At 38.3% G+C, this 27,880-nt stretch overlaps 2 protein-coding genes across 15 annotated transcripts in view; one reads left to right on the top strand and one right to left on the bottom strand.

Annotated features, from left to right (window-relative positions):
- Positions 1 to 1,236: 1,236 nt before the first annotated feature.
- On the bottom strand, positions 1,237 to 27,786 carry BCLAF1 (BCL2 associated transcription factor 1). 14 transcript variants are annotated; one of them, XM_074862606.1, is made up of 14 exons: positions 27,657 to 27,786; positions 20,340 to 20,413; positions 19,156 to 19,239; positions 18,161 to 18,284; positions 16,374 to 17,279; positions 14,229 to 14,900; positions 13,927 to 14,096; positions 11,074 to 11,179; positions 10,048 to 10,132; positions 9,147 to 9,322; positions 7,817 to 7,997; positions 4,119 to 4,265; positions 1,743 to 1,952; positions 1,237 to 1,611 (listed from the first exon to the last, which is right to left on the bottom strand). In XM_074862606.1, exons 4-14 carry the CDS (start codon positions 18,262 to 18,264, stop codon positions 1,606 to 1,608), a joined length of 2,763 nt encoding a protein of 920 aa, XP_074718707.1. In that variant the 5' UTR covers positions 18,265 to 18,284; positions 19,156 to 19,239; positions 20,340 to 20,413; positions 27,657 to 27,786; the 3' UTR covers positions 1,237 to 1,605. The 14 variants fall into 14 exon arrangements, 12 of the variants coding, with proteins under 12 accessions (XP_074718707.1, XP_074718712.1, XP_074718706.1 ...); XM_074862611.1 differs by lacking the exon at positions 19,156 to 19,239 and adding an exon at positions 19,787 to 19,826; XM_074862605.1 differs by lacking the exon at positions 27,657 to 27,786 and adding an exon at positions 27,165 to 27,325.
- LOC141940886 (uncharacterized) overlaps positions 27,670 to 27,880 on the top strand; it is a 34,609-nt gene continuing 34,398 nt past the window's right edge. Inside the window, exon 1 of the mRNA XM_074862624.1 lies at positions 27,670 to 27,797. The gene's annotated coding sequence lies outside the window, so the exon portion shown is untranslated. The remainder of the gene's footprint in view (positions 27,798 to 27,880) is intronic.

A 27,880-nucleotide genomic window follows, 5' to 3' on the forward strand; every position in this document is an offset into this window, starting at 1 on the left:
CTAAACTAGGTTTGTGGGTTTGTTGTTTGTTTTAAAAAAATAAAAACCCAAAACACCAAAAAAACAACTTCTTGTTGTAGACTAACTTCTGCACTTTGGCTACAAAAATACTAGAAGTGCAACTATTTAGAAATTGGTGTTGAAGAAAGTAAGATTCATTTCTCACACATTTTGCTAATTTAAATTTTACCATTGAGTTATAATTTCAAATTTACACAATCTAAAGTGGAATACTAAAGAAATGTACTTCCAGGGCACTGTAACGTAATTTACACTTGATAAAAATGTTCAGTATATCTTTACTGATCCAGGTTTTAACATATCTTGCTTTATTTTTTCAGGGATTTTTGTGGTGGTTTTTTTTTTTGTTTCTCCCCTCCCCCACCCTCATTTTCACTTAAAGCTGTAAATGTGATTGAAGATTTAAAGTCTTACTCTTGCCAGATTACATACCTGGAGAGTCAAGTCCACATAAAGAAATTAAAGAGGCTGTTTTAACAAACTGAAACCAAAATTGATAAAGAAACTAGATTAATTAAGAAATCGGCAGCAATATCAAAGTGTTCTGTTGATGATTAAGCTATCGACAGAATGCTGAAACCATAATTGCTAATGGCCCTGAAAATGCCATTTGTACTTAATACTTTATGGACAGCACACTTTTGTAGTAGTGAGTTTAAACCCTTGGTTTATAAAACCTCAAAAGTTGTATGAAGCTACCCTTGACAAGAGAAGCATCTTTTAATGACAAAGCAAATCACGAGGTATCCCTAATAAATGACTGTTCTAGACTCAAGCTACAGGAATTAAGCTAGTTGTAGGTAGTTCTGCACTAACTACAGAGATGGGGGAGGGAACTCCAGTTTTCAGATCTGTTTAAAAGTTACTAGCAGCAGTTACTTGGAAATAGTTTCTAAAACTCATATTCCAGAAGGGAAATAATGCACTCGAAACTCACTTTACTATTTATATACATATGTATTTATCAGGCTACTAAAGAAGAGTGACAATTTCACTCTCAAAGAAAATTCTTGCTGCACTCTCTAGCAGGGTGAAGTAAGCATCCAGGTTTATCACTGACACACTATGTAAATGTGATTCTCACGAACTAACATAATCAGCATTTTGTACAACTGTTTGACTTACACTATGACGGGATAACTACCCTTGAATACACTTCTTATAAAAAGGCAACACAGAAGTAGTAATCAGTTTATAAAAAATGCTGCTCCAAGATTTCAGGTGTGCAGAGCTGTAAGTTTACTTCAGAATAAAACACAGACATAGGGGAGAATCAAAACTTTTAGAGTTGTACTTGACCATATATTTGGACAAAGCAGAATTACACTGCATATAACAAACAGTAAAATTTCTTAAAAGTTGTTACAAATATTTTACTTTCTACCTGTACGATCATTAACATAGTTTACTATATCAAGATTTTTTTTTTCTAAAGGCTTAAAACAAAAACAATCCCTCTAAACTACTTTCCAACAGTAAAATTTAAGTAAAATGCTTACATTCATTTGACAACAAAAAAACATATTAAAAATGTTGGGTGGGTGGTGCAAGAGCTGCTCTTTCAGCTACAACTTTCTTCCAGGGTTATTCCTGTGGAAAAGAAAGAAAACAGTCTTGTTGTAAACTGTTAATAACCAAACCTTTTAAAGTGATCCCCTCCCACACCCATGCAAATACTTGAGATACTGAAAGATAAATTGTCTAATCAGTAAACTGTTTACCTTTTCCTCTTTGCGTCTATCCTTTTCTTCATTATTCTCAATCGTTTCTTCTTCATCTTCCACAATCCCATCCCCTTGATATTTGTCATGTGTCCACTTTGGACTGCTACCTGACTTTTTGAAGTTAAAACGCCCTCTGCCACGCTGGAAAGTACCACGGCCTCTTCCTCTTTTGGCCCAATAATCCACACCATCATCTCTGTCATCGTGCTACAATAATACCAGACAGAGAATGAGGTTAGAACACCTCTTAAATGTACCCCTTAAATATTAGTACTCTGTATCAAATTTATACTATACATAGAAAAAAATCAAGGTAACTTTTTAACAGTTCAGGTCATAATTTATAGAATACATGATGAATTATATCCTTAGAATTCATTATGCTGTAACTAAAACCACAACAGTGCAATTGTTTTAAGAGCCCTTATTAGCTGTGGGTCTATTCAAATGTTTGTGAGTAACAAATCAATTATCTGTCACTTATCTTCAGTCAGAAGAACTAACTACTCACTAGTTTTGACCTCTATCATGGGTAGTTCTTTATACTTATGAAGGAAAGGTAATTGGAAGGCAGTTTTCAGAAACCCTGCTTCACCTGCGCAATGTAGGGCAAATTAAGTTTAAACTGTTTAAATCTACATTAACAAACAGTTGAGTTTCTCTGGTTAATTAGCTTTAAGTTTTCCATCTTACTACCAAATATAGCCTTACATAGTTTGGGTAAGTCTCCTGACAATCATTCTATGCACTGCATGAACATTACAGACAATTATGTAATATAAAAGTGGTTTATATTTAGAAGAGTGAGGTACACTTGCTTCAACATCTTTTTTTTACTTGTGATTTGGAAAGAAATCTAAACTATTAAACACATACCACACCTATATAGAGCAGTTTATTAGCAATTATGTATTATAAGAACAGTTAAAGGCCAGCTTTTTTTTTTTTAAATTGAAGAACATTTTTAGAAATGAGAAAAAAGTACAATAGCTACCAGTATTTGTTCTAGCTATCACAGAATTTCTTAATAGATTATCACATCTCTTTCTATGTTTATAGATCAGAGAAGTTTATATATGTGTGGGGAGACAGAGAACTCCTGGTACAAACATACAAATTGTGACTGCATTGTTTCTTGGATTACCTGTTAGCTGGGATAGAGTTAAGTTTTATTCCTAGTAGCTGATACAGTGCTGTGTTTTGGATTCAGTGTGACAATAATGTTGATAACACACTGAGGGTTTAGGATACTTTGCAACAACTAAGGTAAGGATTTTTCAGTCTCCCATGCTCTGCCAGCAAGGAGGTGCACGAGAAGCTGGGAGGGAGCGTGGGCAGGAGAGCTGACCCAAACTAGCCAAAGGGATATTCCATACTGTAGGATGTCATGTTCAGTATATAAACCGGGGGGAGCTGGCTGGGGTGAATGAATCACTGCTCAGGCATCGGTCAGCAGGTGGTGACAAGTTGCATTGTGCATCACTTGTCTTTTCTTGGGTTTATTTCTCTTTTTAAAATGAGATTCCTTTTCATTATAATTTTATTACATTTTATTATTGTTATTCTTATACTTTATTTTAGTTATTAAACTGTTCTTATCTTTCTTATTTCAACCCAAGATTTTTACTTCCCTCCCCCCCCCGCGATTTTCCTCCCCATCCTACTGGGAGGGGGGAGGAGAGAGTGAGTGGCTGCATGGAGCTTAGCTGCTGGCTGGCGTTAAACCACGACACGTATCTGTGACAAACTACAATGCTACAGGAGAATGTCTAACTTCACTACTTAGCATTTTTCCATGGTGAAACTATGTCCTTAGAAGTTTGCATTGCTAAGGAGATCAACTGGAAGAAAGTCTGCATATTCAGTATGCTACACTACTTACTGGGTGGTTACATCAACAGTTCTCCTTTCATAATCCAGATAGGAAAAAGGCATCAAAACTAAGGTGATTTTCTTATGGCTATCACACTACTCAACTAGAAACAGAAGGACTGCTAATAACAGATACCGTTAGCTTTCCCTGATCTTCCACTTTCGCAGACTTCTAGACAAATCTAAGACAAAGCTCAAATGAAATCCAGGAAAACACAAGTCTTTTTGGTTTAAAATTTGTTTAAAATCATTTTAGTCTGAGTCTGCCTTCTTCCCCACTCACTGATGAAAGTTTTAGAGATTAATTCCATGGCAGGCCTCAGTTACTGCCAGCCTGCTGTGGAAAGACGCACGAGAAGCAGAACCAGGCACTACAACCACCCCGATACTCTCATGGTTACGTAACTGAAGTCCCTGTCCATACATGCATGCTACTTCTACACTTGTAGAAAGTTTGAAAAAACAAAAGCATGCATAAGATATTGAGTTCTCCACACCCACCAAGAAGTATTTCTTGCTTTTTGGGGTATATTCAGGATCCCATTCCTCTTCCTTCGGTCTCTTCTGAAAAGTAGTATTTGAGTTGCTGGGACCAGTATTTGTTCCAGCAAAGACTCCTCTGGCTCTTCCTCTGCCCCTAATTCGAAACTGATTAACCAAGATGTCATTTAATCCATTTACATAAAACCACAAAGAAGAGTTCAAGTTCTCTATTACTGAAAAAATGCTCTTTCTGTGCTTAATTACAGTACCTGCAAGTGTAAAACCATTTTCAAATTCACATATTACCTTAAGTAATATATTCAAGCATTCACTTTGAAATAATGATTCTATGAAACTTAATTGAAACACATTTGAGTTCTTGGCATAAATTCACCCACAACCACCAAAAAGAAATTTCCTTTGACTGCTAGTAAACCACTGTGTTGCAACAAAAGGTCAGAAGAAGCTTCTGAAGCTGTTCACAGACAAAAACAAACAGAAAAACTAGACTGAAAGAGGGAGAAAACTGTCAGAGGGAAAAGAGAGGTCATTTACGGAGTCAGTTGTATCAGTTATGAGAAAGTGATTCTAAAAATACATACAAACTGCAGTTTTCAAATAAGTATATCCACTTTGTGTTACTCAAACATTTTGAACTGAGATTCAGAAATGTACTTTAGGCCAAATTAAGTTTCAAATGAGTAAATTCTTTACTCAGAAAAGTCAACAGTATGTACTGTACAGAGCAGCAATGCTTGAAGTGAAAAATAGTGTCTTAAATATTCTTTATAATGAACAGAATTTTAATATGTTAGGCTAAAAAGTCTCTCAGCAACAAAGAAAAAACTCAGAATACACTACGTAGTAATATACAGTTTCCTCAGCATGTAAATTTTTAGCTTTAGATGTAGAAAACATTAAATAAGAGTTTATATCCCCCATTCAAGGGGAGAAGAAATGTTAGGTTGGGAAGGTAAGACTGCTAAAACCTGCGGTTACTGCAGAACACCATTTCTGTAACAGCCTAGTTAAAACCACAGAACTGGGTCTTCAGACTAACTGTACAAAAACATGACTGGAAATTAATTTGTTAAAAATAAGTATGTTATATAAACATAGATCAAAAAAGTTATAATTAACTTGAAGTATTATGCACACTTAATTCCACAGAGCCCAAACACTTCTAATGCGGAGTTTATGCTGGACATTTTTTAAATTACTCTGAAATTAGACTGAAAAACAATCCATAAAAGGCTCATAAGACTTATCTAATCACTGTAGGAAAAAAGAAATAAGGCAAAAAAAGAAAAGATAATTGCTTGGAGAATCACTTGTAAAGTGACAGACTATCACCTAAAAAAACATACAAGAAAGGAAATACTACATACTTTATTTCCAATAGCTTTGAAACATTTACAAAATTAGGGCACAATAAGCAGTACCACAGTGAGGGGAAAAAAAGGATGTAGAGATAAAATTATGACAGGATTGAGGAAAAAAAAAATTCATCATTTCCTGGTATTAGGTCCTATGATCAGATTCCCTTAAAGAAAAATATCTAGAGCTTTCCTCAACACTGTATCAGCACTCTCCCACCACCAGGTCATCTTTCAGGCAAAGAAATACAGCAGGTAAAATCCATTATGATGTTATCTTTATGGGCGTACTTAGTGCAAAGACCATCACAAAAATGACAGGACCACATTTTCTATAGAAAATAGTTAACTTTTAAACAGAACTGTTACACACAGAATTCTTTAGGAGCTGGATACCAATGACAGTGTCATTAAAAGATTCTGCTTATTCTTATTTCTGTGTTCCTACTCCAAAACTATTCATGATGTTTATGTACAGAAAGTCTAGAATTAAACATTATAGTCTATCAGCAAGTGCTACTGAAAAATCATTGCTGATTTAACATGAAATTGGTAGCTTAGCTTACAGTGAAGTCTCCCCTATCCAGCAAGCTACGCTCTCCCAGTGTATCAGGGCTTTGTGCTTTGAGGAGGATTCACAACCGCAACATTTTATTTACTCCAAAAGCAAAGCAGTATTTACTGAAATGCAGCCACTATTAGCCTAAATTACAAAGACGTTCCTACACTAGCCAGTTTGTATGTTTCAATACTATCCAAACTGTAGCCCTAAAGAGAGTATTTGAGTCAACAGGTTGGCTTATTTAGATTCTCCTGTTCAGACGTGGTTTATTCAATAAGCCTGTGTGTGACCATGTATGTCCTTAAAGAACATTAAACCAGTTATTAGTGCGTAAGTCAGAACTGGGAGTCACCAGTAGTTAAATTAGTAGAATATTAAATTTACAATTCACATCTACTTAAGTTTTATGTAAAGTAGCATCTCTTTCACAATATGTACAATCTGGTTTTATAAAGCAGTAAGGCTTCTACTAATAAGTTTTCTTCGACTGATTCTCTTTGAGAGGTGAGGGGGTATTAAGCCCTACTTTTGTTTAACTTGGTGCCACTAGCTTATACAGCTGATATTGCCATATTTGATGCCTACACCATTCAAGGATTTATACATTTATGCCATATAGATGTTCCTTAGTATAAATGTATTAAAAAAATAACAAGAAAGGAGAAAATTATGCACTGTCAGTGTTAGAAATTTTGAACTTTGAATTTTCTTCTACATAGAGTTTTTTAGATGGAAGATTCAAACCTTAACACAAGGGTTGCACACCCCACATGCATTTCAGACACCCTCATGTGTGGTTCAAAATTTCTTTTACACAACTATAAACAATTCAATGTACATTTATACGAAACAATGCCTTTTAGCATTATTTAGTCTCAAGTACAGGCTACATGAAGGAATTACTGTGAAAGTATGAAATTACTCCTACCCATTATGTAAGTCTATTTGACAATTTTTCCCCACCCAGACATGGAACTTGCTTTTGTTCTGTGTTTTGTTTTGGTTTAGGGGTTTTTTGGTTTGGTTTTAAAGTGTTCCTTATCTTTTCAAGGCCTCCTTTATTGATTCCTAGTCTTTCCTAATGCTTCTACATTTCCTAATTAAGTATCAGTAATATCATTAACATGGAATTTTTAACTTTAAGATTTTTCTGAAGACTACAGTGGTCAATGTGTCACTTTCCAAATCACAATGCTAAAACACATTCCAGAGCTAAATTAATGAGCTTTCATGCTCACTGTGGCTAGTCCAGGCCAAAGAAACACTGAAAAACAACAAGTATACCATCTCCTCTCCTCAATACAGCTGTTTCAAGGTTGATGTATGTTATTAATTATGTGCCCTTCTCTATTTAACGAGTTGCAGGCATCACAAGGGCAAAACCAAACTGAAAATGACAGGGAAAAACAGAAGCTGCAGGGAGTTAAGAGGTAACAGATCACAAGATTTAATCTTTACAGAAAGGTAAATATTCAAATCCTGTTAGGAATCACCACAATTACAAAAGAGCAAGGAATAAGCAGGAAATCGTTTTCCCCACTCTTACGCTAGGGTCTCCAATAGCATGCTAATGCATATTTACACACCAATTAACTGCTATTGGGCAGTGCTGGGGAAAAAAACAACTTTTCAGGTTTGGTACATGACATTGAGAATCACTGCTATGAAAGAAGTCTAGCCTAACATTATTCACTGCAACATTTCCTCATTTTATTTGTTATACTATTACTATTGGTGAAGTGTTTATAACTTGGGGGAAGAAGAAGAGAGCAACTTACAAAGGTGCCTCTTGGCCTGCTGACTCCTGCAAAACCAGAGTATTCTTTCTGTTCATGGTGGGTTTTGAACTCTTCATCTCTGTCTTTCTTGCAATCCTTTTCTTCTCGAGAACTGGATGAGGAAGAAGATGGGGAGGAAGATGGAGAGGACCGAGCACGGTCTTGATCTCTTTTTTGTTTACTGAAAAATAAAAAGATACACTGTGTGCTATTTTAAAAGTACTAGATAATCTGTAACATGCTATACTAAAAGGGTCTCTTTATATTTTATGAAAAACTATCCCCCTTCTGGTTAAAAAGTCACATACATGTTACGTATTTCAGATGTTAAGGTGAAATATAGTTCCACTTTCCAGCCTCCTCTTACACATTTAAATGCACTAAATGTACATTACTGCTAGTGAGTTGGAAAGCAGCAGTCTGCAAACTGCAAATACAGTTTTTCTAGGTTTTGATGCCATGAAGAAATTCTGTTACTTTTAAGATCTGCCTTTCTTCTGAGGCAATAAACGAGAAGTTGAAGGGAAGAAAACCCTCACGGCAAAGTTTTACAGTAACTTTACATAGTTCAGTTTGCACACTGTTCAGAAGATATGGTGTGGGCTTCCCTATGTAGACGGCTGTATGGAATTAGCCAGTGGAAGATAATGTGGATACCAAAGTCAGGAAGTAAGTGGGAGACAGGAAGCATAAGTAAGTATTCATTGTATATCCAGTACAAAGCAGGAAAAAAAATTCCTACGGCAAGACTTTTAGTAACCCCATAGTGGTACTAATTTGACCCGATTTTACAAGATTTTAATATTCTAGTCAAAGGAAGGTCATACCTGAAGTAACTCTTACCACTGCTACACAGTATCCACTGAGATATGCTAACATTTTTTTCTTAAGAACAGCCCACTGGCTTTAGAAAAAAATAAAAATTCCCCTTCTCACCCATGTTAAAACCTAAGTATCAGTAAGATTCTCATACTCTGGGTGTTATGAGTTGAAAAAGTGCGGAATCAAGCATAACGAACCAAAGTTCTTACACAAACTGTTTATAGAAATGTACTGCATTGAAGTCCAACCTCCTGATGTAGCCTGGATAATAGGACAGATTAATTTGTCATTTTTTTTTTCAGTGTTAGCTTGCTATTCCAAAGTTTTTGTCCTCATCCACCATAAGCCGTGTAAAAGACAGATAATACATATTTGCTGTAAAACAAATAATTTTAATTGTTTAAATTTAAATGTTCCATTATACATTGAAAATTGAAAGCAATTAAGCTTACAATTACAAAAGGCTAATTAGAAGCTAAAAACCTATATAAGGACTTCAAATATTTACCTGTCATCTTTGTAAGATTTGTAATCCTTGTAATCTTTTGGAGTTTTCTCCTGCTTTCTTGACCCACTGGATTCCCTGGAACCCTTTGAGTCTCCTCGCTCTTTACTTCGCTCTTTTCTACGTCGGTCAATGTCATGCCGAAGATCAGCAGAATCGCACCTTAATTTTTTATCTCCCTGTAAACAAATATATATTTTGGAACAAAATTTTGAAATAAAACATCCAGAAGACAGTCTGAATGAAAAAGCAAGTTGTGCATCAGTTTTCAAAAAAGCAAAAAGAATTTACGTATTTTTCAACAAACTCTTCAGCACACAAATTGACTTTAAGTGAACGCCCTTTACATGCAATGGCTAGATCTGGGAAAAAAACAGCTAAGAATTTCAGTTTCAGACAAGCATTCCCATCAAGCCAATGGGATATCCATTTTTTGATGCAGATAGACCATTACACATGGTTTGGGAGGATGTTTAAGTATTAATTTCTTCTGGCAAACTGTTTTTAACAGAGCACAAGGACCTCTGCAATTCAACCATACTACTCACTGACCACATCCGTATTTTTTCTTTTTCCCCCCTTCTAATCTTTGTCCTTGGGCAGCTTAGCGCCAACAAAATTGATCAAGAAATGTCCAAGAAGAAAGGAAAGGTGGGAGAAGACTTGACCTTATATACCACATTATCAACACAGCAAAATCATGCTACATAAACTGGCTTCTTGGTGACATGTTTTACTTGAAGGGGAAAAAAAAATACTGTTCTAAATGCAAGTACTCCAGACACAATAAATACAAATTTTTTTTGTATTTCTACATACAAACACAAAGTTGAAATTCAGATTTAAAGGTAAACACAATAAATTAAGTTTAGAAATGCAGATAGGATGTTTACTTAGAACCTACTTTTTGACCTTCTTCTTTAAAGACTCTCTCTTCACCTGCTAAACGAGTATGCTTCCTCAGGGTACTTGGAGAGATGTCAATCCTCCTAAATGTAAAATAAAAGCAGTGTCTTGCCATATGTGTATGTGACTGTTAATGGCCTCAGACATTTCAATAGAAAACTGAGAAACAAGGCATTTTGGCAGCAGAACCACCTTTTTGCTTATAAAGCCCCACCATCAGAATAGAGAAGCAGACTTAAAAACTTAGGTTCTGTTCTGTGTGAAGTACACTAAAAACACAAATTCAGAAAACAGGTAGTTTGATTTTTCACATTTTGTACATACATTTTCACATTTTGAAGATACAAAAAATGTTTAATGAGTTATTTCAAAACATATGCAGCCAGTTGAAGATCCACACCCCCCCCCCCCCCCCCAAGAAATCATCAACACTATGATAGTTGGCTGTAAAGTCAAAAATACTTAACAGTCAAGAAAACTTGTAAAGTTGGATACTGAATATGGAGATAACACGTCCTCACATGCAACACAAATATAGTACACTGCATCATAAAACTATAGCAAATGACCAGAAACTACGTCTGCATGCCTACCCTCTTACCTTTCAGGATCTCAGATTTTTCAAAAAACTGATGTAAATTAACACACACAAAAACTAAAGTAGTATGAGATGGAACATTTCACACTGAAGAATAAAGATGCATGTACAGGGTTTCTTTTCATCTTCAAAACATATGCCCCTCAATATTTGAGCACTGCATGTGAGAAAAGTAAATATATCCTAAATGAGATACACAGGTAGAGAAGACATCTGCTACAAAAATCACAGATGAAGCCAGACTTGGCTCAGATGAGTTCTCTTTTACAGAAAGGGATTTTGGTGGGCTTTTTTGGTATTTTGTATTTACACAGAAATTGACAAATTACTCCATACAGATTAGAAAAAGTATTTGGGGTTCTCAAAAGAAATATTAGCAGACATTATTTGAAACACAAAGCATCTACATATGCAGTTAACATATACCTATGTATTTCTGGGCTCTTTTGCCGTGTGCAGTGTTCTTCAGTAGCTTTTTGATATGCAGTGAATCTCTCATTTAGGGTCATTCCAGCTGACTTGAAGTATTGCTCTGTTGGTTACAATAGAAAAACACTGTTTCATTAGTTTAATTCAACTGACAGGTATTCTACTCCTGACAGAAAGGCAAGTAGCAGGCAAAAACCACAGTATTTTCAATAAATCTATCAGGACAAGCAAATGTGGTGTTTTCCCTATTTTTACATATTCTGTAACCCAAACAACGTAACAGTGCACAGCATCGCTGCAAGTCTACTTATAACTATGCCATGACTGTCTTACATCTAACTCAAGCATCATTTACTGATTAGACTTGCTCATTTTCAATGACATTTTCCTCTCATGAAAGAGAAAGGAGCAATTTCTTAAGTTATTTTATACTTTGCCCGTAAGAGAAAATGAAGTTACTCTGAGTCATGAATACTTGCAATAAGTACATTTTACTATTCGTCTCATCTTTAACATTTTTAAAATAAGAGTTAATTCAGTGAAAACACTTAAGCAACATATGCTTCAATAACTACATGAATGACCTAACAAGTCATTTCTTAAAGGAATACAATTTCTTGATTTGAAGTTGTGATGATAAACAATCCAAGACAATTAACACACCTATATATAAATAAATTCACTTAAGCATCTGGCATCTTGGCAAACTTGACAACTTCTCTGACAAATTTTCTCTTTCCTTCAGAGACAGTTAAATTAGCAACAGCAAAACTCAGTTTTTAAACCAGCTCAACAAATGTGTTTAAATGTAATATAGAAATACATAAAGTCATGAGCTATGAAATGTTACATATGAAGCAAGCTATCCGCTTAACAGGTCAACATACATCTGTATCAACTTACCGCCCGGCATCCAGTATTTGTCTCATAACCAACCATTAAAACTTGAAACGGCCACTACAAGGGTAGTGCCTCAATCATAATTCCATCAAACACAGGAATTTGAGCTAGCAACTCTGTTTTTATGCCATTTTTGCCAGGAAGACAGAAGGTTCAACTTTGCCTGTTTGGCATCTGTATCTTTCAACAGCTATTTTACTTTTGTAACATGGATTTTGCCATTTGAAAACACATTCCAGGACCTAGTTACAATGAAAAAGAAAACATCACTGGGCATTTTCAGCTCTACATTAATAAAGAGCTGTTCAGACTGGTCGCATCACACCAATAATGAACATAACTTCAATTTGTCAAAAGAGTTACTAAAATCTGATCATAGACCACAGTAAATTTGAAACTTAAAGAGAGATTCTGCTTTCAAAAACAACTGTAACTGTACATTTTCTAATAACTTGACCAGATAGGCTGCTAAGCTGTTACATTTACCAGGTATTTCTTTAACATACAAAAATTTACAGAAAAACAGTCTATTCTGTGATCAACATGTGAGAGTTTCAGGAATATTAGTTCACCTACAGCCTACATAGGTACCGTATAAGCAAAAACTTACAAAAGTTCTCATTGAACTAAGCCTTAGATCTCTTTACATATCAATAAAATAGATACTTTCACAACGAATTGTTATACTCTACACAGGTGTCCCAATAAGAATTTTTTTCAACACATTATCATTATTTATTATTGTTGACTATTACTTTCTTCTTTATAAGTAATTCAAAATGCAGGAAATCATCTGGCCTTAGCAATCTGAATTTTGCCAATAAAACGAGACTCTTAACAGAACCTTAGCACATACTTCTGGCACACAAATCTTTGCAATTTTAGAAGCTAAAGCATCTTAAAAAACAATGCTTACAGACACACCACTGAAAGTGGTCACCTAATTAAACATTTTCACATTCCCCCTTTGTATGATGATACAGCAAAATTATTTTCACCAGCAAATTCTTCCATATTATCTCACTACATTAAACACAAGAACAAAACAGTAGCCCAGTGACATAAAAGTAAATGCTATGGAAAAAAGCATCTAAAGAACTCTCCAGATATCCTCACTGGATTTTAAGGAATTATCTATTTTTCCATCAGAAAACTTTGACAGAACATGTATTTCATTTAGGTTCATATCTGCTTTGATGGTCTGGGTTTGGGTTTTGGTGGGGTTTTTTGTTAGTGGTGGTTGGTTGGGGTTTTTTGTGTGTTTATTGTAAGCAACAGCCACTGCTGTTGAATTAAAGAAATTATGTTAAAAAAAGAAAACGATTAGTGTGCAATTCACTTAATGGAGGTTTATTTAGCCACTGCCAAGTTCCTGTAAGTGAAATTCCTGGCTCCAGCACTTACAATACTGTCAAATAGGAATAAAATTAAGTATCTCTGTATTTTAGTACCATTTAGAGCACAATTTTTCTTAAATCTTATTGAGACAAAAAACCCCTTCTAATAAGAACCTGTAAATGAGCTCTAGGGTGCTCCAAAAGGAATGCCACTGTATTTACAGTTCAAAAGACACCTGTCAATCCACACTGCACCACTTTAATATTAAACTGTATGTTAACACCATTAAAATAAAACTAAGTAAGAAAAGATTGACTAATGTAGTATGTTTACACTACACTGCAAGAATTTAAACTTTATATGCTACTTAGGCTCAAAAATTTATCCCAAAACATAGTATAAATGCTATTATCCTCCATGCTGCTTGGGGGTTTTTTATACCAGTTTCTGTGGCTATTATTCTTCTAATTATTTTTATGTGTAGCTCAAAAGGAAGAAAGTCTGACTAAATCAACATTAAAAGAGGGCTGAAATCTTCCTGTACTAGAGATAGCAAACAGGCTGAAATGAAGTTGTCAGACGTGTATTCGGTACGATAAACTGAATACATACCTTTGACATGATGAACCAACGACACAATGTGCTGAATAAATGACTCTGACGTGCTTTTGCTGGCCTGTGGCAACTTAATGTGGTCAAAGATGGATCGGAATTCTTGCTCCTTCTTGACGGAATGGACAAGTGTGCTAGCAAGCAGCCTGTCTTTAGTCAAGGAAGCAGGTCTAAAATGCATCAACAACAAAAAAAAAAAAAAGAAAAAAAGAGAGACACACAAAAAGAAACCACTAGTTTAAATAAAGATGAATGACACTGCAAGCAGGTGGAGAACCGCACTGTAAAGTGGAATAATTTACCTATTGGAATCATCAAGAGGTACCGGTGCCATTTTGAGTTTAACTTCAGGACGATGGGAGTCACTGGCTATCATTTTGATCCTAAGTGGGCTCTCCTCTCTGAAGGTGGATTTTTCTCTCGCATCCAGATTCTTGTGTAGAGGGGGACTGTAATCAAAGAGTTCTTTGAGCTTTTCAGACTTTACCTGCTCAGGTGACTGAGTTTCTTTCTTCATCATTAGTCTCTCAGAACTCTTGTCTTCTTCCTTGTGCTTATCTTTTGTTGCACTAGGCCTTTCCACTACATAGCCAGTCTCTTTAAGCTTATAACTTTTCTCATCTCTAAATCCATCGCTCTCTCTATTGCCCTTGATTGATATTTTAGATTTGTATTTGGTTCCTTCCTCCTCAGCATTCCGGTGAGATGCAGTAGGAAAATTTTTACCCTGATCTGCCAGGACAGACTTTCTGAACTGTCTGTAATCCTCTGTCTCCTCTGTGTCCTCCCCTTCAGAGTCATTAAACTTTTCTTTCCCAGTCTCTTTATCAACGAAAAAATCTAAAGTTTCCTGTTCCTCCCATTCCCTTTCTCCCTCTGTCCTCCCTTTTTCTGATCCTCTCTCCTTCTGGGCCTCCTTCTCCCTGGTATTACCCCTATCAAGCAGGTATACTCTAGACTCTTCATCTGTGTACCTGTGGATAGCAAAGAAGAGACTGGTAACTCTGGATTGCATTCATTCCAGTTCACTTGCATTCCTCTTTTGTGTCAATCTCACACCAAGAAGAAAACACATTCCTCTAGGCAATTCAACTTTAGCATGCAACACTTCGCAGACCATTAACACTGTACCCAGTGTCATTTATGTACTACTGGAGGCATCTGAAGAATATAATGCCTTTCTGTAGAACACCTAGAAATTCTCTGCTTGAGTTTATAAAAGCGCTAGTGGTTTAGGTTGTTCTTTCTTAATTGGTACCCAGTTTTGCATTCTCTTACATCAGTCATTTTTTCCATCAAATTCACATGAAATTTGGTAATTCAGACTGCAGTTCATTTTTGTACTTCTTTTAGTGAAAAACTTAAAGGAATACCATAAAAAAAAAAGGTAATTATTTTCAAGATCCCAAACATTCCTAAGAGAATTCCAAAATCTGACACAGGCTTAATGCATTCACTATCGTGTACAAGCAGGGAACCTTTAGAAGGCAGCTCTCATAGACACAGAAATACACTTACCAATTAATTATTTCGGCCACTGCCTTATGTACACACTATTTTCACACAGGTCCTATTACATTCACCAACTCCAATACATCTAACACAGGGGAAGTCGTATTTTTGATCTTCTAAGCAGTGTGGTTTTACACAATAAATCACTAACTGGACAAATTCATTTAAAAGCCTACAGTCAAGCCTATATAGCATAGTCACAGCTTTGTTCTATAATTAATTTTATAAGAAATCCACTGAAGTACACGTCACATTAGATAGGAACAGTCTAGTGTCAGCAAGATTTTTTACAACTTTTAAAAAAATTACTACTATATGAAACACTTTAAGAGCACACTGAAGAATTTTACGTTAATTGGAAAACACACATTCAACTTTAAGTATGTTGTCCTTCACATCAACAGAACTATGTTCCAAGAATATCAAGACCTACCCTCTTTCCTAAGTAATGCAAGTCATTACACTGCACCACACAATTAGCAATCAATGCTGTTTATGTTAACAAAGAAATCATTGTATCATCTGCATATTTAGACCCCCAGAAAATTTGCATTTCAAACCACACGAAGCATTAAAATTTTAAAATACCTGAACAGAATTCACTATTAAACAAGCAAGTCTGATGCAGTATTCCAATTAAGATTTTTTTAAACAGTAAATGGAGTATAAGGAAATACACCGTAAAGGAAAAGCACAAACTGATTTTTCCTCAAGGATACACATCTCTATCTCCACTAGCCAACAGCCAAGCACTTGAAGCATCTTAGGAGGAAAAGGCATACGCTTCAAGGTCAATTCCAACCAGAACAAAATTAGTAGTATCTACTCCACATTATTCCATACTGCATTTTCCAGGGTACGGTGATGATCTTGTCAAAACTCTATAATGGACAGCATTTTAAGAGGTAACATTAGGCTTATAATTTAATTCTTACCTTTTCATAAACTTTCCACCTTTTGCAGTTTCCTGTTCGCCACCCTCAGGATAAAACGACCGCACTCGAGTCTCCTCACGGGGAGCGCTCTGTGATGGGATTGTCTTTGCAGGGCTTCTTCTCGAAGGGATATGATGCAATGGGCTATTCTGAGAAGGACTATAACGACTAGAACCATTTCCAAGAGAACCAGAGCCAGACCTCTCGGGACTATGCTGAATGGAATGGGAATGTTGAGGTGTGTCCTTTGCTGAGTGAGCTGTGCTAAGCAAAGGGGCATCAGAGCAAGATGAACTCTGACTAGGTGGGGTGGCAATAGAAGGACTATGGGGTGACCTTGGACTGTTATCATACGCTGAAAGGCCAGGCCAAATGTCGCCAGAAGCTGCTGATGATTTGTTAAAATCGTCAAGAGACTCTGATGGGTCATGTTCAAATGTATCTTTCTGTTCATCTTGTGACTTATTTTTCAAGGGGCTATCTTGCAAAGGAGCCCCTTCAGTTTTCTTTGCCTGCTTTTCCAGAGACGCACGTCTTTTGGAAGAGACAGGTGATTTGCTGTATGGGGATGAAGAACGAGATGAAGAGGACCTTGGGGACCGCGAAGATCTGTAAGATCGACGAGATCTGCTCCGGGACCTCTGGGAAGACACAGACCTTCGTTTTGGACTTCTGGAACGTGAACGGCCACGCCTAGGGCTTCGGGAGTGTCTTCGGTTCCAGACAGGCCTATAACCTCCACGATGGTATCTACCACCTCCTCCTTGATAATACCCTCTACCTCTTCCTCTGTAACCATAGGGACGTCTCATTCCTCTATTATTTCTGTAATCTCTGCGATAATCTCTAGAATAAACACGATCCCTGCTGCGAGATCGTGAATATGTCCTTGACCGAGACCTAGAACTAAAATTAAAAGGCAAACATTAACATTTGACAGTTGGAGAAATAAAAAAGCATGCCTTGACACTAAATGCTAGGTTTTTTTTCAAATGCAGTCAGAATGGTAAAGGAAGCAGACTAACAGTCTTAAAGTAACTTCTACAATCTATCTTTATTTATTACTTCTGTCTCAAAGGATTATAATAAACATGTCTATACTTCTACGGCCTGTGAAACTCAGACTTCAGCATCACATGATTAAGACATTACCAGCTTCACGGGCCTGCCCTGTCATTTTATTAGAGATTATCATATCACCACTCTGGAGCATGGCATTCAGTTCCTCAGCCACCACGGTTCACAGCCTGGAACTCAAAGTTACATGGCCCCCCAGTTTAGTATGTCAGCCCGTGGACAGCAGCTGATGAGGCAGTAAACATTCAATTCAGCCACCTCTTTTTGGGAGAGGGTAATGTGCACTAGCAGGAAAGATGAGGAAAAGGCTGGAGGCAACTAAGAAGACAAGATATAGCAAAGCTTATCTGCTGAAGCCTTAAGTTACTCCAGATCTGAAAAGGTGCATGAGGAATACAGAACAAATCACAGGGAAAGGGACTGGACAAAGAAAACATGTGAAGGGGGAGTGGAGAATCAAACAAGCCACAAATCACAAAAAAACATTAGCATTCTGAAATTATCTTGAGATACAGGACAAGAGGAAAAACATCCAAGTATTAAACAATCAAAGTAACAGAAATTACATTGAAAGCAGAATTTACCTAATGACTAACATGAAATAAGATTCCAGGCTCACTTTTGTCACAGCATCATGCAACTGAAAAATAATTTCCAAATAAAAACTAATATACTAAACCAACTTTTCATGCAGTAAGGCATCAATTTACCTGTATCTCTTTTTTCTAGAATGTGATCTGGATCTTGACCTAGAGCTGGACTGAGATCTGGACTTTGATCTTGAAGAATGTGATCTAGAGTTAGATCGACCCATTTTTCCCAGTAGGTATACTCCTTCCCAAAAGGAAAAGCAGTGAGGGGATGGGGGGGAAAAAAAAGGAAGCAACTATTTAGAGTCCATATAAACGAACAAAATTTTTATATACTAAAATGAGAATATTAGAAAGACGTATAGCATTTCCTAAACAAAAGAACTTTGAAGACAATATGAGTACATTTATTAGTAAATTAAAAGCTCAATCACACTTTAAATAATTCAACAAATCTACAGGGCACATGGTTTGTCTGAAATAGTAAGCAGTAAAAGATTTTTCAGATCTAATTGCAAACTGATCCTGTAAAAGGAGAGAGGAAGTAACAGGAAAAAAAACACATTTCTGCAAATTAAGGCAAGAAATAACATAAATCTGGACAATTACACATTTTAAACAAAATTCTTGCCATTTGTGTGGTTTACAGTATCCTTGCATTTCCAATGCACCCATCCTTCTCTGGAAAGACTTTACAGTCCCCTACAATGTACCTTTTACATAAGCAAAGAAAAAGCCCTGAAGTATTCTGTCCAGCAGTTGTTGGTTGAGCCAAGGATATTATTTCTCTTACCACATGTACTAAAGCTAATCACTCTGATCCGATTTTCCACCAGTCAATATGCCCACCCTGCATCTTTTTAGGTTAACTTTGCCTTTTAAACTACATGTAAAATGTATGGCCAGCTTAAAGATTTTAAAAACTAGTTAAATAATATAGCTTGCAACAGAATTCAACATTCTTCAGCCCAAATTAATCTATGAAAACTACAATTGATTATGAAGCAGTGAGTCCTAAAAGAAAATAAACTCACAAGAAACTATCATTTCTTCTTATGTACAGTCATAATAAATATTTAGAATTACTTAGTGCTAACCACAAAAAAAATACACACCTTTTCCTTTTCAGATCAGTGGCTAAAAATCCCCAATTTAATAAAAGCTTTGACCCATTACCATTTTCTTTTGAAACTGCTCAGCTTTAAAAAAAAAAAGGTATCACATTAGACAACCTGAACATAAACTGTGAACAAATAACTCCACATTTTCAGGCCTTTGTATGCTCAATACCTATCATCATCATTGTTTAATAATAATTAAAACAAAAATGGAAAAATCAAACATTTAGCTTTTGTACTACAAACAAGCATGAAGCCTAAAATTATTGTATTGAAAATACAAGCTCAACACAACAAGCACTCTCTGTCACAAGGTACTTTATATAATCTTTCTTGTTACCTGGGTGATATTTCAATTATGTAAAGACAAATAAACAGCAATAGAGCTTAATTTAAAGTTAATGAAATTTCAGAGATTTTAGACACATATAAAATAACCCCCCTGAAAAAAAAGCAGACCAACCTTTCCCCTACCAACTGGTCCCTCCTGCCCCATATTTCCCCACCACAGTAGCACAAGAGTTTGCATGGCCCCAAAGAAATGTAAACTCATCTGAAACTAACCCAGCAAAAAAAAAAAAAATTTAACCAAACTAGCTTTCCATTTAACTGAGAAAAAATTATTTACCTTGAAGAAGAATATATTGAATCCTGTCTTTTATTGGCTCCTGCCATTAAAAAGCAAATTTACATAACCTATACTCAGAAGATGGTTTCTAATTCATTGTGTTCAATTAAACTCACAGAAAATGGCTTATAATCTTTTATGTTCATCTACTCACAGGCAACATAAATTCAGAGTTTTTAAACTGTTGTAAGACATGAAGCATATCATTTTCGAAAGAGTAACAAAGAACCCTCTGGTTTTTTGCTATTACAAGTAATTTTCTGACCAATCTTCAGATGTACAGTATGTTTATAATACAACCTAATCTCAGCTTAAAGGAAATTTGATTTTCCCTGTATTCAACAATAGCATGTATACATTTGCATTCTATGTATGACAAGTACATATACACTGTATGATAGCTGACCTTTACAAGAGATACACTCATTTCAGAAACTTTTATATATTGTAGTTTCTTATTGCAAGCCTAAATTTTAGGAAAACAAAATCAATTCTCATTTTAAATGGTTGGGTTCAATCAGAACATTTAAAAATAGAGTTAAGTTAATCTTACCTCAAACCGTTAGTTGGTGCCAATGAAGCAATTATTTCAACACTCTCTATTTGTGCTTTCAACAATACTGTTCCCTATAGAACAGAAAAAAAGACTGTCAAAGACATGAATTTTTACTAAAGGGAAGGTAATACTTTTTGCTTAAATGGGTTCAAACATTAATCTGTTTATCATGAGAAGACAACACGTAAGATATGGCAAATTTACTCTTGGACTCAGTGAAGCCACATGTTAAGACTGGAGCAGCTCAACAGCTAGTCACTGCCAAGGGGCAAATCCTACTCCCCTTCCATACATGATCACTCCTTCAGCCTTGCTTACAGGGCTGTATCCTCACCTTCACACCAGCACAGACACCCTTTGGGTCCTTCAACGAGCAGGATTTCATACCCAGAAATCACTTTCATAAGGCTAGGTTATCAAACTGGCTTAATGAAGGGCCAAACAAGTGCCAGAGCTGAATTACGGGGGAAAGAGAAGCATGCAGTCAGGAGGAAGGAATAAAAAGGACAATGGCTAACTGTTAGACCAGTCTGAACTCTAACCTACAGCTTTGCACCTGATTGGAGCTATCTTTTCTGGGGAAAAAAAAAAAAAACAAAAACAAAAGCCACAAAACCAAAAAACTAGGATGAGGACTTAGGACAGTGAAAGCTTTATCTTTAAGTTTCTTCTGCAACATTTATACAAGCATTACTCTGTTATACCTTCTTGTTTAAAATGCATACATTAAAATGCATCGTATGAGTTTACCTAAATAATCAATATCTCCTTCTTCAAAAATGTTTTTACAGGCATACAGAAACAAAGCATAATTGTAATAATGAAACCAGCCTCAGAAGTATGAACTTTTCACTGGCCTCATCTTTTCTTTACCTCAAAGCCTTAAAACTATGTATACATTTGTAGTCTAACTAAACATTAAGCAAACTTTCCAATTCCACCCAAGCAACTTGGAATTTTGTCCCAATTCAACAGAGACAGGATGGATCTTCCAGAAATTCTACATCTCGATAAATTATTCATTAAAGCCAAAGCCATAAGACATCCACTGCTCCTAAATGACACTTCCACACTTGTTCACAGATGTTTTCAATGTTTTCTTCATCTAAAAGAAATGTAGCACTTGTGTTCATAAACACCGCTTTCAAAAGTCCACTTACCATTCACTAGTAGTGACCAAGATATTTCCAATTTCTACAAAATATATGCTTTAATAAGATTAAGTTTTTACTTCTCATCATCAGCAAGCATGAGTCTCTGAAGGAGGACAGTAGTGTATCGGACCATTTCAGATCTTGTCTAGACAAAAGGCGAGATGATATTAGCTAGCAAAGGTTAAGGCATTCAGAAGTCTTGTACAGAAAAAGTAACACAAACTTCAGCTAAATGGTTGAAGTTCAGTCCAAGATTTTACATCAATAAATCATCTCTACTTCTGACTTCTAAAAACAATCTGTTAGTGTTAGCTGAAATCCAAAATCCTAATTTAGATAAGTCTTTAGATCCTGGGGATATAGAACAAGATATTTGCTTCACCTTTAAAAACTCTAGGCAGAAGACAGGATCTTAAATTACTAAAGCTCAAACTCTAGCAGTCACTTCCACAGTTTTAGGAATCTTTTCTAGTAAATGGCAAGGTGAGAAGCAGCCACACGTTCTTTTTTTGAAACAGCCATTGGATATACCATGTCCAACCCTGACAACTAAAATATATTTGCTACCCTTCTCCCTATTTTTTTTTTAAGAAAAGTATGGATATAACATTTTAAAAGAAGAGTTTTGAATAGAAACTCTTAGAGTTGAATAGAAAACTTTAAATATTGAATTAAAAAAACTTCAACTATTTGCAGCTTTTGTTTCCATTTAATTGTAATAGATAAAAGGTTGACACACAAAACCCCCTTTTCCAAACAATGCTCATACTTCAGAACAGAAGTGAAAAGACCGCATAGCTATTTTTTGAATAAATGTTTGTCTGTGTAAATATTCTCACAATATGCAAGTCTAAAATTTGATCAACCTCTATTAAAGCTAATTTAGAGAACAATAGTGGTAGATACAGAAATATGTAGGAAAACAGCTCCTTCGTAACAGTAAGCTTCTATATGCTTTTTTGTGAAAAAAGTACACATTCCTCTGAAAGCATCACAACTACAAAATACCGTTTCACGGTACCAAATAAAATCACCCACAGCCTCCTCCTGTAGACTTTCATGCTCACTGTCAGTTTGTAGTGGCTACACCATGTCAGGTTAGGTCAGGAGTGGTAAAGGGCAACGAAAAAGAGGTGTTAAGCATCATATGTTGCTACACAACATCCATCACTAAATCAAAAAGACAAGCTGCCCCTCTCACTTCAGTGCACGAAGCTCATCTCCAGACTTGTCTCAGAAGAGACCCAGAGTCCGCCAAAGATGCATATTAAGAATGCGACACAAGATGTCATCACTAACACCACACACTTTCAAGAGAGGACCATGACTGCTAGGAACATGGTCTACGCCTGAAACACCAGGGCTGTAATCCACATTCTTTCTGCAACTCAGGCTTCTTTTTCCCTTGCTTTCTACCCTAAACATGGGAAAAGATGCTTGGCTCTCAACCATTTCACTCCTGTGCTAAAAAATGGGGATATTACAAAGGAAGGTGCTGCAGCTCCACAGTACTTTAAAACAGAATAAGCTGGCACTGCTAGTTTAAAGAAACAGTCCAATCTCCCCTATCCTTTGTTTCCTGACGTTCCTGACGATCTTCTCCCTTATACCAGAACAAGTATTTCTGCACTCACATAGTGAATTAGATCAGAAAACGTATGGACCACCTGGATTAGTCTCAATACAAATGATTTTTCCAATACGGTTCATGACACGGCCTCACAAACTTTTGGGCCAAGACAGGGAAGCTGCAATAGCAGCCAGACAGGACTGCTTCTTTTGGTAGCCCTGCAATTCCAAAGCTTCCCTAAAAGTAGCTTGGCAAAGCCATCAGCAACAACTTGAAAGTTAAGCTTTTTAACAGTACTTGCAAGCAGCTTTAAAAAAAAAAAAAGAATTTAAAAACACACACACAGCCCCCCCCAAACCCAAACAACCAAACCTTAATACAGAAACCTAGACATTTTTAAAAAAACGATAGTCCACTACCTGTCAGATACTGAGTCACATTCATATCCAAAGAGAAATTCAAGATTAGTTTTTTAACAACTTAACAGCAGGATCTTTGGGTGTCTTAAATCAGTCTCAGCCAGCAAGTGTAACCATCAAGCAAATACAAGATACACAACAGAATCAGGCTCATGCCACCACAAGCAACACAATAATGAGGAAGTAAATGTCACTTAAGATTTGCTATGTTTCAAAGAAAAAAATGGAAAACAAAGAAAACTGTTTTCAATTACTTTTAAACATTATTTTTAAGATTCTTTACCACACCACTGATGTTAAAGCTTTCTCAGAGTACACAAACATATCTGTTAAGCCATTTTAAAAGTTCTATAGCACGTGGAAGTTTCTGAAGACATTTTAGGACAGTTATCCCCACTTACACTAGCAAAACACTGCTTCCTCTTAGCTTCATTATTTTAGCTATCCTTCAGTTATAGTTATTTAGTAGTCTACATTTCTCTTGCATTACTTGAAGCATTACTTGAAAGCTGTCAGAAAGATTTAAGCCAAAATCTTGTTAAAGTAATTCACAAGCCGTTGCCAAAACACATTTTCATTCAGAGATTCAGGCTTCAAAAGAAATGAAGATTCTACAACCAGGACAAAACAAAAGGGGATAGGGCAGTCTTGAAGAAATCCCACAGAATTTGTAATATTGCCTCATAATACACACACTGAATTAAAGAAGATCAGTCTTACTGAGACAGTAGTGTAAAGGCATCGGTATTCAATGCTTGTACATCTGCCATGCTTTCTTATCCATTCTTTACCTCTCCCCCTCCCTCCCACCTTTATTTTAACAGCAGCACATCACAAATAAGAATAGAATGCATTTCATTAGTGACTGTAAACCCATACCACTCAGATCCATCAATGACTACAGTCTTACAAATACTAAAATACCATAGAAAATTTGCCCTAACTATCTTGGAATGTATTAATAAGAGCTGGGAAGGATATTTCCCCCCTATTTTATATTCTTGCTATACAATATTAATCTTTATATTATCTCCACAGTTGCAAACACAAAACATACTCACATAAGAATTAGAGCATGAAAATTCACCAGGAACAGTAAAACAAATAAAAAAGCTTTTTTCTTAATTCATTAATTTCTTCATAGAAAACAATATAAAATATTTGCAAATTAAGTCAAAAAACAGCATCCTAATAACAGCAAGATCAGCCCTGCAAAACTATCATATGATTGGTAGCTGTTCTTTTATGTAATACTATTGGCAAACAAAAGCATGTTTCTCCTCTAACTAAAAAAACACAGAAATCAAAGTGACTATTCCTAAAAATTTTGTCAATACACAAAAAAGAATTAGCATGCTTTTGGATACACGTTGTTTTGGATAGCCATTCTTGTCATTTTTTTGTTTGTGTTGTGTTTTCATATGCCCTTACACAGTGGTTTCTATAAGCATGCTGCTGCAGAAAAGGCTATCTTCCCTCCCTCATCTGTTCCAAGACTGATATTCATACAGGGGCTCGGTGAGCTGGAGCAGTGAACTGATCCAGAAGAAAACTACTCTGGATGAAGACAAAGCTGACATTTCAGCCACATCACCTCCCAGATCCCATTTACCACAAGGCTGCACGGAGGCCAATGCCATGACAGCAATGAACAAGACAGCAATGCACTTTTTCAGACCACCTTTGGGAAAAACTCTCACACAGATAAACTGAATACAGTACCCCAAGGCTTACTTTCTTCAGTAGTTTCCTTCCCCTATCTTCACTACTTGTAAACAAACCCCAAATGTTCTCTGGCATTCCTCAAACCCCTACAGCACAATCTCTCCTTGACAACCAGCCCAAACCCAATCCACCCAAATACCTGCACTCTAGCTCCAAACGACAGCTCCCTGCTGACCCTTTCTAAATTCCTACAACCACTCCGCGTTTTCTTCATCCCCAATGGCAACAGGCCCTTCCCCACAGTACGTGCTCCCCCCCATTTCCCCCAAGAAAGATCCCCTCAGCCACAGCCTCCACCTGATGAATTGCTTCACACAGCCAGGCCCACTAAAGCCTTGCTCAAGTCAAGGAGCCAATGCTCAGGAGAGGCAGTCACGCCCCAAGTACTGATACGTATGTAACACATCAAACCTCTTCCTGCCATTCAGCACAGCCTGTCACTCAACATCAAAAGGGACGAGTGGGAGGAAGCAATTCCTACCCTCCCCGTCACAAGAAGCTGCATGCTTGGACTATGTCTCGGAGCCAGAGCCTTTACCCCATCTTATTCTCCCCACTTTGTCTAAAGCAATGAGATTATCCAAGAGGAGAAACAGGAGAAAGGAGGAGAAAGACAACTGCTAGACAGCACTTTCCTGGAACCGCACGCTTTTTAATCAATCCTTCCCACACTAAGAACAACTATTCTAAGGAACATTTTTATATATTTATAATAAACCAAACATTACTCAAGCAGTGACTACTTGCAGTGTCAAGAGTTCCTTTGTTTTGTATGCCCCCGGGTCTTTCTGTAGTAAAATTTAACCGCTACTGTTAAGGTAAAACTTTGATCTCAGAGATAAACAAGGGACAAGTTGCACTGACTTGGTAAAGGATCACCATGACACAAAAAACAAGAATCTGATTTTCATTAAAAAAATTAAGGGCGAAAAGTAGGGGGTTTACAAAGCGAACGAGAAATAAAAGACAAGATCCAGCGAAGGTTATATACTCCAGTATGATCAACAACGGGAATAAAATAGCCCCTTTCAGCAAGGCGCATCAAACCGACTCCTGCCCCTCACCGGCTTCTGCGGGCATTTCTAAACAGTTAACGCGCAGGGAGGGAAGCAGGAGCAGAGTTTAAGGCACAAGCACTTGAACCGCAGTCATGCCCGAAGGGAAGTTCCTCTAAGGAGCGTAAAGGCTGATCCAATACCGGGCAGCATCCTTTCACCCCAGCACGGTTTCCCTCCTTAGAGTCACACCCGCGAGGATAACGGGGAGATTTTATATTCCTATAAACAGTGCTGCACGGCGATCCCCTCGGGCTTATCTCCCACAGGGAGGGCGGAAAGACTGCAAACGCAGGTGGGCCGGGGTGGAGGCCCAACGGGGCAGGCCGCCCATTCTGCGCGCCCCCCCGCCAGGCTCCCAGAAGCCGCGAACCAGCCCAAGGCAGCTCCGCGGCCGCCTCCCGCCGCCCCTTCGCTCTCTACCTTCGCTCCCCGAGGCGCCGTCCAGGCCCAGGGAGGAGCGACGCCGGCTCGGCGCGACTCCCGCAAGAAGCGGCGGCAGCGGCTGCCCGGCCCCTCCCCGGGGGGAGCGATCGGGCCCGTCGCCCCGGAGCTGGCGCGGCCAGCGCGGGGAGGGGGGTGGCGACGAGGATAATGGCTGCGGAGCGCCGAGGTCACGCGGCGGGGAAGGGCGGGACGGCGCGGCGCGCGGGCACCGCGCGGCCGCGGGGGGAGGGGAGGCGGGAGGGGCGACGGCGCGCGGGGGACGCGAGCGCCGCGGAAGGGCGGCGCAGGGGAGATGGGGGGAGGCCGGCTCCCCCTCAGACTCCCCCCGCCATCTTACACACACACACACACACACCCCCGCCCGCCACCCCGGGGCTGGCTCGGCCACGGCTACGCACGCCACCGTCCCGCAAACCCTCCCCGCCGCCTCTTCACCTCCGCCCCTTCCTCACCTAGCGAGCGGAACTCCCGGCGGCCCCGCTCCTTATCGCGGCTCGGCGGCCATTTCCCGTCTCGCCGGAGGACGAGACGCGGGGCCCAAAGGGAAAAAGAAAAAACCACCATACAGAGCGGGGGGCGGCTGCCGCCGCCGCGGGTGCGTCACTTCCGCTCTGGGCGGGGAAACACCGGCACTGCTCACCGCCCCGGCGCCATCTTGGTTTTGGGTAGCCGTCCGCAAGGAAGATGGCGGCCCGCGGCGCTGATGGTGGCCCGCAGGCCGCCTCCGGGCCTGTGTCCCGGGGGAGCGGCGTGGCCCTGCCCTACGTCGTCGTGTGTCTCTCCTCCACCCCCAACTCCGTCCCACGGCCGGGGGCTCCGTGCCCCGCCGGCAGCAGCTCTAATCTCCTCCCGCTCCGCCACGATTAAAAGCTGTCGCCTTTTATCCTCTCCCTCCCCGAAGAGCGATCCGAGGGGTCGGGGCCCCCCGGCCGCTGCCTGGTTACCTGTCGGGCGGGGTGCGCATCCATCCACAAGAGTTGCTTGGAAGGGCTTGTCTGTACAGCGGAGCCCAGCCAGCGGATCACCATCAAGCGGCATTTGCGCCCGATGCTCCCGCGCACCAGGAAGGAGATCGCGTAGCAGCGGTACTTTACTGCAGCAGCTTTTGCGGCAGATGCGTGCGTAGTGCCTGGTTGCGATACAGCCGCGCAGCGCTTGGGAAAAGCCT

Source organism: Strix uralensis, chromosome 3 (assembly GCF_047716275.1).
Source record: "Strix uralensis isolate ZFMK-TIS-50842 chromosome 3, bStrUra1, whole genome shotgun sequence".
NCBI lineage: Eukaryota > Metazoa > Chordata > Aves > Strigiformes > Strigidae > Strix > Strix uralensis.

Coding starts and splice junctions, on each gene's coding strand:
- BCLAF1 (XM_074862601.1), bottom strand. CDS start 18,264: ATGGGTCGATCTAACTCTAGATCACATTCTTCAAGATCAAAGTCCAGA. Junction 14,097..14,228: donor CCTCTTGATGATTCCAATAG/GTAAATTATTCC, acceptor GATGCATTTTAG/ACCTGCTTCCTTGACTAAAG. Junction 1,953..4,118: donor AAAGCAAGAAATACTTCTTG/GTGGGTGTGGAG, acceptor GTATTATTGTAG/CACGATGACAGAGATGATGG.